Genomic DNA, 10,431 nt, shown 5'->3' with positions numbered 1-10,431 from the left:
TAACATATACGAATAAGGTCCTGCCTTTTCTTTCTTTTTTAACACCAACACAGAATAACTCACAATTGATTGTGTTTATGGGGTTTTTTTGTTTGTACTTGTGCTTTTGTTTTTGGGTTGTTTATTTATGGTTTGTTCGGTTTTTTCTTTTTTTACAAAAATACCTGTGTAAACTTCTCTGGGGATAAAAGACTGCAAGAAAATAAAACCTTAGAAAAATAGGTGTTTTTTTTTAATTCTACCTCAAAATAAACTATATACATCTGAAACTCTATAGGCCTATCCTACCAGTAGATTCTTCCATCCGAAAAAAATAAGAGTTAAAAAAGTAATTGCCCATCTCAGATCCATGTTTTATCCAGCTGAAAGTTCTTGAGCTGCCAATGGTCTCAAAGTGGGGGCAGCATCCCTTTTGTTCCTCCCCCAGCCCCCAACCCCTGTCCCTACTCCACCTCACTGAAACTCAGAGTCCAGGATTTCCTGGAGCATCTTGCTGACTTGCTTTGGCTGTCCAGCAGCACAGTTCCACAGTCGGGTACCCATTTGCTCATAGAGGCTCTTGGTCAGCTGACACACCACAGTGCGAATGTTGCCACTACGTCCTGGCAGGACCCCGTTCCCGATCATGTTGTTCAAGAAGTACCAGAGAACAGGGAGGACGTGTCGTTCCACACCCTGAGGTTTCCGGGAGTAGACTGAAGTCACGAGCGCTGTGGGGCAAAGAAGACCAAAAGCAACCCAAGTCATGACTTATCTCCCACTGCAGCTTCCCACCTCTTATATGACAACCACTGCTCAGCCAAAACAGGTCAGCTCCACCATGCTGCGAGGTCAAGCTGATCACTGCCCCACCCTCTAACTCCATGCACCAGCCCCGACCTCGAACCACATGTTGGTACAATCAAGAAACCTGGGATACCAAGAGGAAGCAGGTCACACTTGGTCACCTGGAAAACTGAAAGGAGTAGTTGAGGGTAAGATACAACCTGACTTGCCTAGGCCCTAATTACAATATCCCTATGCGATCTGGGTCCATCCTCCATTTAATGCTCATTTCACATTATCTCCCTTCGCCCACTCAGTGTTGCAGCCATACTTACCTTCCTGCAGTTCTGCAAACTCCACATTTCATCTCTCACCTCTCTGCCCCCATTCTTGGAAGGTGCTGCCTCCTCAAATTGTAATCTTTCTCTTTCCTCAAGGGTAAGCCTCTAAAAGATTCTCCTGGTTCCCTTGAACCCCCAGTTGTTAAAACTTTGCACCCCTCAATTCATCTTGAATCTACTTACCTGTTTACTTGGTATGTCCCCCAGTATGTTATCAAAACAAAAGCATCATTAAGTGCCTACTATGTGTTTGACACTGTTCTAAGTGCTAGGGCTGCAGAAAAAGACAAAAATAGTCCCTACTCTCAAGGAAGTCTAACGGGGGAGACAATATGCAAACAATTATGTACAAACAAAACATAAACAGGATAAATTGGAGATAATAGAGGAAAGAAACTAGTATTAAGGAGGACTGGGAAGGCTTCTTGGAGAAGATAGGATATTAGGTAGATAGGAGATAGAAGATAGGATATTAGAAAACCAAGCAGCCAGAAGGCAGAGACAAGGAAGGAAAGAATTCCAGGACTGGGTGACAGTCAGTGAAAATGCCCTAAGTTGGGAGACAGGATGTCTTGTTCGAGGAACAGCAAAGAGGACAATATCACTGGATCACAGGGTACATGGAAGAGTGTAATGTGTAAGCAGACTGGGAAGGTAGAAGAAGGCTAGATTATGAAGGGCTTTGAATGCCAAACAGGATTTTGCATTTGATCCTGGAGTTAATAGGGAGCTACCAGAGTTTACTGTATAGGTGGGCAACATGGACAGAACACACCTGTGCTTCAGGAACATCACTTTGGCAGCTAAGTGGAGGATGGTCTGCAGTGGGGAGAGGCTTGTGGCAGGTAGATCTACTAGCAGACCATTGCAATAGGCCTAGCATGAGGTGACGAGGGCCTGCAGCAGGGTGGCAGCAGTATCAGAGGAGAGAAGGGGGAATACACAGGAGAAGCTGTGGAGATAAAATCGATGGATTTTGACAAAAAATTGGATATGGGAGGTGGTGAGAGACTGAGGAGTTGAGAATGACACCTAGGTTGTGAGCCTGGGGGGACTAGAAGGATAGATATAGAGGAAATAGAGGAGAGTTTAGAAGGGGAAAGAGTATGCAGGGGAAAAAATTATTTCAGTTTTGGAAATAATAAGTTTAAGATGTCAATGGGAAAACCAGTTCAAGATGTCCAATAGGCAGTTGGTGATGTGAGACTGCTGGTTAGGAGAGAGGTTAGGACTGGATAAATAGTGTTAAGAATCATCTGTAGAGGGATGAGAAATGTATCTGTAGGAGCTAATGAGATCATCCAATAAAATAGTGTAGAGGGAGAAAAGAAGGGAACCCAGGACAGAGCCTTAGCGGACGCCCATGTTAGTGGGCATGCGTGAACAAAGATGCAGCGAAGGAGATTAAGAAACAGTAGTCATGATAGTTATATGAGACTCCATGCCGTCTTGGGGAGGGAGGGGAAAGGGAGGGGAGAAAAACTGGAACTCAAAACTATGTAGAACCGTGTGTGGTAAACTAAAAATAAATAAAGAAATTTATAAAAAAAAAAAAAAAGAAACAGCAGTCAAGTAGGTAGGAAGTAAACCAGGAGAAAGTGATTTCCCAAAAGACTAGAGAGAAGAAAGTATCAGGAAGTAGAGACTGACAGGTCAAAGGCTGCATGTTACAAACTCATTAGGATAAGAGCCATTTCCATTTTTATCCTTTTATTTCTATTCTTAGCACATAGCAGAGTGCCTTACACATAAAAGGTTATTAATCTATACTTGTTAAATTGAATGAAATTGAATCCAACTAACTCTGTGACCTTTGGCTAGTTGTGTTAATCTCTCTGCACCTATTATGACCAGGACTATGAGGGGTCTCTGAAGGTGATCTGGTCCCACTGGGTAAAAGGAAAAGGTCAGAGATGATGAAGATAACACAGTAAGCAGGTTTTATTTTATCATCTGCTAGCTTCACTAAGACACTCAAAGATACAGACAGACAGATAGATAGATAGATAGATAGATAGATATAGTTAGATAGACAGACAGACAGACAGACAGATAGATAGATAGACAGATTGACAGACAGAGCATTTATTAAGCATTTACTATGGGCCAGGGCACTGTGCTAAATGCTGGGAATACAAATGGCATGAAAGTATGATGTATGCCTGGATGAAGACAAGACAAGGCCAAAACTGGCCTGTTAGAGATAAGGCTGGTTCCAGGAATGGAATCCAAGGTTCCAGTGGGGAGAGAAGGTGGAGATGATGGCCCGAGTGGAGAAAGCATGGTGTAGAATTGGCCTGGAGTGTGGTGGAAGCTTCAATCTAGGCAAGATAAAGATAAAGCTAGCCTATCAGAGTTCAAGGTGGTTCTAGGGTTAGAATCAAGGTACTAAGTGAGAGCTGATGGCCTGAGTGCAAATGGTATGGAAATGGTCAGGAAATGCAGTGGAGAGGAGATATATGTGAGAGATGTTATGGAGGCAGAAATGGTGAGGTCTGGCAACTGATTTGACATGTGGAGTAACCAAAAGTGAGGAGTCTAAGATGACATCAAGATTGCAAACCTGGGTGATTGGATGGATAATCTTGCCCTTGACAGTAACAGGGGAGTTTCAGTCAGAGCTGTCCCATGATGGGATGTACTACCTAGGGAAATAATGAATTCTCCATCACTGGAGGTCTCCAAGCAAAAGCTGGATGAATATTTGCTGGGGAGTTCCTATATAGGAAAGATTGGATTAGAGCTCTCCCTGAGGTGCCTTTCCACCTCTGAGGGTGGAGAATTCTGAGATGTTAAGACTCCCTTGTATTACTTTAAAGTGTTTGTGGGAAAAGATAACGAGTTCTGTTTTAGACATATTGACTTTAACATGCCTAAGGAATCAAGCTTGAAATGTCCGACAGAAAGTTAGTAATGCAGCACTAGAGGTCAGGAGACAGACTAGGATTAGAAAGAGATTTTGGGATCACATGCCTAGAGATAGCCTTCGAATCCATGGGAGCTAATGAGGTTACCAAGTGAGCAAACACATAGAGAAAAGAGAAATGGGACCAGCGTCGTTATATGGGACCTACAGTTAGATAAAGTTATAGGGATGGTGAGCCAGCAAAAGAGGCTGAGAAGGAATGGTCAGACAGGAAGGAGGAGATCTGAGAGAGAGGAGTATCATAAAACCCAGAGGAAAGAGTTCCCAAGAGAGAGCAGTCGACAGAGCTAAATGCTACAGAAAAGTGTGAGGACTCAAAAGAGGGTCTTAGAATTGGCCATTAATAGATCATTGACAACTTTGGAGGGTGTAGCTTCAGTTGAATGATGAGGTCAAAAGCCAGATTGCAGGATTAGAAGAGAGTGAGAGAATGGAAGAGAGCACACTGAGGGTAGAAAGCTTTTTTTAAGTTTGGTGAAGAAAAAAAGGAGAGATACAGGATTAGTAGATACGGTAAAATCTAGTTAGGGCTCCTTGAAGATAAAAAAGACATGAGCATATTTGTACGGGGCAGGGAAGGAACCATTAGATAGGGAGAGAATGAAGGTTTAGAATGAGAAGAGGGATTAGCTATCTACTAGAAAAGATAAGAGATATGGGGTGTCAAGAGTACACATAAAGACTTAGTGAGAAGGACCATTTTTCATCAGAGATTGGAGTAAAGGAAAATAGAGGACGGTGTCAAGGAGTTGTAAGAAACTGTTGTGGGCTTGTGAGATAAGGAGAGCAGAACAAAGGGGAGTTTATGTTAAATGGTCTTGAAGTCAGTAAAATATAAGAGGATGATCTCAGTTGATATGGTCATAGGGAGAGGATACCATAGAAGGATTGAGAAGAGACGAGAAGGCTTGGAATAGTCATGGTGAGAATTCCTCTCTCAATTCAGGAGGAATAAAAGTATTCTCTTAATACAGTGAAGGGCCCAGTTGGCAATGGATAACAAATCTGTCATGGACCCAGTTGGCATAGTTGTGACTTACTTCAGTTCCTTTCAGCAGCATCTGAGTAGGAGTAAAAGAGGCAGGTGATAGGAGTAAACCAGGGTTAGGGTTTGGCAAGATATGAGCAGCTATAGGAGGATAGGGAGAAATGATTCCAAGGCAGAGGACAGTATAGAAGTCAACTGGTTCACCTAGGAGTGAGGTTGGGTAGCTAGAGTAGGAGTGAAGGCCTGGGAAAGTCCCAAGGAATAAAAGGACTGGAGGTCATAGTGAGGATGAAGAAGAAGCTGAGGAGGGATAAGGAATGGGAAAGAATGCTATGAGAGAAGGATGGGAGTGGCTCTGGCTGTCACCTCGATGTGGATGACTCTCTTTCTCACCAGCCCTGAGCTATGGTCCTTGGTCTCCAACTTAGTGATGGATGCTTCCATTTAGATGTCCTGCCATCACTTGAAACTGGACATGTCTTAAACTAAAATCATTCCATGCCTCTTGAAACAGTTCTTCCTCCTGACTTCCCTGTTCCCTGTTCCCTATTTTTCTGCCACTTGAGAACAGGCCCTCTGAGTTATCCTTACCTCTTCTCTCTCTCCTGTCTCTGTACGTCCATTCAGTCACCCTTTCCTCTCAATCCTTCTTCTGTAACTGGTCTCCCTGAAGGACTCTTCCTTCTGAACTCCTCTCTCCTCTTCCCCAGTCAGACTGGTTTGCTCACCATCTCCCAAACTCTTCACATATATCTACCTCTATACCTTTGTATGCAATGTTCTCTTCACCTAGAACGTCCTCCCCATTCATTCAACAAGCGTTTGTAAAGTATATACTATGTGCCAGGTACTGTGCTTTTTTGTCTATGTGAAAAAATAGATCCTTTGGCCAAGACTAAGTAAGGTTAAATCCTACCTTCCTCCAATGCCTTCCCCACTACCCCTACCCCCCATTGAGCTCTCTGGCCTCTGAAATCCTAGGGCATACCTAAAACAGAGAACAATAAAACAAAGAATGAGAACTAGAGACCAATATCATTAATGAACATTGGTTAAAAAAACTTAAATAATATCCTAGACAAAAAAAACAATAAACCGCCATAGCAATGTATTCACTAAATCGTTCACTAAATCAAATTAAAGATATACTAAGGATATGGGGTAGTTCCACATTAGGAAAATAATCAACATCATTAATCATATTAAAAACAAAACATTCCAAACCACATTTATGTCAACAGTTAGGTTAAAAAGCCTTGACAAAGTACAATTCACTTAGGCTGAAATCTGAGAGCAGCACTTTCTGTAACATTCTTCATACTTAGTATATGTTGCCTTGGTTGTTTTTGTTCAGTTGCTTCAGTCGGGTCCAATTCTTTGGGACTCCATTTAGGATTTTCTTGGCAAAAATACTAGAGTAGTTTGCCATTTCCTTCTCCAGCTTATTTTACAGATGAGGAAACTGAGGCCAACAGGGTTGAATGATTTGCCCAAGGTCACCCAGCTAGTCAGTGTCTGAGGCCAGATTTGAACTCAGGAACATGAGTCTTCCTGACTCCGGTCCTGGCACTCTATCCACTATACGACCTAGCTGCCCCCAGCTACCTACATAGGTAATTACTTATTTAGAAGTGTGTCTAATCTCCCCAAAAGTAATTGTTTATTAAATGGGATTATGGAATGTTAAAGTTAGAAAGGACCTTAGAGATTACTTAGTCCAACTTAATCTTTTTTCAGATGAGGAAACTGAAATTCAAAATGGAGAAGTGACTTTCCCAAGGTCACAAAATAAGTCAGCAGGAAAAGTAAGACTCCAGGCCTCCCGGCTCTCATTCCATGCATGGATCTTCCTACTTTACACCCTGCCTTCAAGACAGACTGCCTCCATGCACCCTGAGGATAGAGACTGAATCTGATAATTCTCTGTACTCTATCCCTCTTCCCAAGGGCTTACGACATAATAGGCATTCATTAAATACCTGTTGATATGTTTATTATTTTGGGGGGCGATGGAAAGAAGGAGCAGTGAAGGGAAAGGTGTGAGCCTTTACTAGGAAGAGAGAAGGGGATTAAGATTTCTATAGCACCTACTATGCACCAGGTACGTAGGGGTGGCTAGGTGGTACAGTGGAGAGATCACTGTGCTTTAAATCAGGAAGACTCTTTTCATGAGTTCAAATCTGATCACAGATAGATACTAGCTGTGTGACCCCCAGGTAAGTCATTTAGCCCTGCTTGCCTCAGTTTCCTCATCTGTAAAATGAGCTGGAGAAGGAAATGGCAAACCACCCCAGTATCTCTGCCAAGAAAGCACTGGACACGACTGGAAGGACTGAATGAGAACAGTTCCAGGCACACTGTGCTAAGCGTTTTACCAATTTTATCCCATTTGATCCTCACAACAATTCTGCGAGACAGGTGCTGTTACTATTCCCATTTTACAAATGAGGAAACTGAGGTAGACAGAGGTGAAGTGACTTGTCAGGGTCACATAGCTAGGAAGGGTCTGAAGCTGTATTTGAACGGAGGTCTTCATGACTCCAAGCCCAGTGCTCTGTCCATTGAACCACCTAGCAGCAAAGAGCACTTATGTGGGAAGGTGTCAAATAATGAGGGGAAAAAAATCTACCTTCAATGCTAAAGAATTGAGTTGAAGGCAATGGGAATTCTATCCTAGGAAGGATCCGACAGGACAGGACTAGCCATCTAAAGCTATTTGAAACACACACACACACACACACACACACACACACACACACACACACGGAAAATAGGATAACTGAGGTTTTTATTCTCCCTGGAATTCAGAGAGCTCCCTGGGACAGACAAGGGACAGAAGGTCCCTTTCACACCTGTGCCTCTAAATTGTCAGATTCCATCTGTCAGATGCCTGCCTCAGGTCATGATTGTCAAAGACCAACCAGTTAGTGGCTGGCAAAAACCTGACCTGTTATTGGCCAGCATTATGTTCTCCATGGCCCCAGGAAGGATGCAGCTTCCAGGTAGGTATATCCAGATGAACCCAGTGGGGCAAACATTTGCTCACAGCCAAATAATTTCGTACTGCTGCTGGCCTAATCACCAATGGCAGGATGAAGAAAGGCCTAATGATTCTATAATTGCTCTGTCACTCTCTTCCGCAGGCTGATCTTCCCATAAGCCACAGAGTGAGGCACAGTACCAGGATGGACGGTATCCACACAGCAGGTCAGGGATGCTCTTGGTATGCCAGGCTGGTAGGCTGGGATGGCAGACCCTGGTCATCTGCTCCCTCTGCTGTCAGGTAAGGGTAGGTTATACCATTCTAGAACCACAAGATAATGCACAAGTGCTTTCCTGAATGGCCTAGCCCTGTCCACAGTGGATGACCAGACCAGCTGGGAAATGAGGGACTAAAGGAGATAGGAGCACCCAATCCAGTGATATCTGAACTGTGATTATTATCTGCCCTTTCGGCAGGCTGCATAGGATCGTAGCTCTAGAACTGGAAGCGACCTCAGAGACCATGTATCTAGTCCCATTCCCTCATTCTACAGGTAAGGAAATTGGGGTTCAGAAAGCCTCAGTGACTTGCCCAAGGTCACACAGTGGAGGAGTAAGTGGAATTAGAAACCATGCTCTCTGACTCCAGACCCAGAAGTTCAATCCATGGGCAGCAGTGCAATAGGGCTGTTTAGGAGGTGCTCAGGATCAGGGGTCCAGCTAAGCAGTGGATGCCAAAGATCTAAAAAAGGAAGCAGTTAATCCCGTGGGAGTCAGCTAAGACTGGGAGAAGCAAGAGTAAATAAGCTGGGGACAGAACAAAGGAGACCAAAAGAATTCAAGACAGGCAGCACTGGCAGCAAGAAACAGCACAAGGAAATGCTGGTCCTGGGGCTGAAGGTCTGGGATCTGCTTTACCTTATCTCACCCTCCTAGGAGCAATCGTCTGCCCACAAATACTGTCATGAGAAGGCCATCAGAGACACGCTGATGAATCCTGTCCCTGACTAAGGCACTGATGGATGCTTACTGCAGTCCCTACGGATTAATGCTAAGCACAAGTGCCAACTCCACTGATACCAAGTCACTCACACTCACTGGCACACCTCTCTCCACTTGAGAAGACAAGATCCTCTCAAACTCAGTTATGTGAAGGCATTTCAGACTGGAAGAAAAGTCATGTACTTCCCTTATGTCCCAATGACAGATGCAATCCCTTGTACCCTCATTTTTTGTTCCGGAGCCCTGGCCTCCATTTCTGTTCATATTTTCTTTGTTGAAAGAGAGGGAGGCAAGCCAACTCAGAGCCCAGCACTGTGATTGTAGGAATTGGCCATCAATGGTCTTTCTAGCTGACTGAGACTGCAGATGCCCTCCTGGGAGTCATCACAGTGGAGAAAGGCCCATTAAGTTTAGGCTTAAATGTAGCTGGGGGTAATTAGCAAGAGATTTACTCCTATTAAGCCAAGCTTTTATTGGCCATCTCTCTGTGTCAGTTGAAATTACCATCTCCTCTGTCGGTGGCTAGCACTGAGCTTAATGAAGAGTGACTTCAGGGGGAGAAACAGCTGCCATTTTTAGTCTCTTGGAACAGGATGGAAAAAATTACAATAAAGTTCAAAGATTGGAGGAAATGATTGGAGGAAATGAGAATCACCTATTTCCAGGCTGAAGCAGATAGTCTGCATAAGGTCAGAAAAGAATGTCCCCAAATCAGGGATTAGTGAGTCTAAACTGAGGGCAAGTGGCCTGGTAGAGAATCTAGTGCTCTCCTCCTCCATTCCCACATATTTTTGTCATCCCCCCAGCATGCCCCCAAATCACTGCTGTTGTCATTTTGGCAATGGGACTGGCTGAGGGGCCCAGAATAAGAACAGGGGTGGCAGATACTATAAATTAGCTGGGCCAGTAGTTAAATCCAGAGGAGTTATCAATGTGAAGGAAGAGGAGACAGAAGTAATCCATCAGACTCAGGCAGACAAGAATTCTAGAGTTCAGAGATAGGGTAAATGAGGTCCATAGTACAGACTAGCAAACTAAGAAACAGTGAGGCAGGGGCCTAAACAGAAGATCTGAGCAACATGGAGTAAGGGGTGGAGGACAGAGTCTGGGCAACGAGGAATTAGGATTTAGGGAAACAAAGTAATAAGCATGGGGCATGAGCAGTGAGAATGGTGCTGAGACAAAGGCTCTGTGAGCCAGGGACAGTATAGTTATCAGATCGTGGATAAGCATCAACCCACAGGTGGAAACAAGTTGGTTTCCCTGGCTGAAATGGAACAGTTGGAACCTTAGATAAAAGATTTAGAGCTGGAAGTTCATCTAGACTGAGCAAATCCCTGATTTTACAGATGAGAAAACTAAGGCACAGAGAAATTAAGTTATTTGTCCAAAATCACACAAGGAGTAAGTGGCAGAATCAGGATTTG

At 43.8% G+C, this 10,431-nt stretch overlaps 1 protein-coding gene across 1 annotated transcript in view; it reads right to left on the bottom strand.

Moving 5' to 3' along the window:
- Positions 1-453: 453 nt before the first annotated feature.
- The window catches only part of TOGARAM2 (TOG array regulator of axonemal microtubules 2), a 79,893-nt gene continuing 69,915 nt past the window's right edge, over positions 454-10,431 (bottom strand). Inside the window, exon 19 of the mRNA XM_036749922.1 lies at positions 454-710. Within this exon, the coding sequence (XP_036605817.1) occupies positions 454-710 (257 nt within the window). The remainder of the gene's footprint in view (positions 711-10,431) is intronic.

This window comes from Trichosurus vulpecula, chromosome 3 (genome assembly GCF_011100635.1).
Source record: "Trichosurus vulpecula isolate mTriVul1 chromosome 3, mTriVul1.pri, whole genome shotgun sequence".
NCBI classification, from domain to species: domain Eukaryota; kingdom Metazoa; phylum Chordata; class Mammalia; order Diprotodontia; family Phalangeridae; genus Trichosurus; species Trichosurus vulpecula.
Note: the sequence above shows the minus strand (reverse complement) of the source record. Positions and strands in the feature narration are given on the sequence as shown.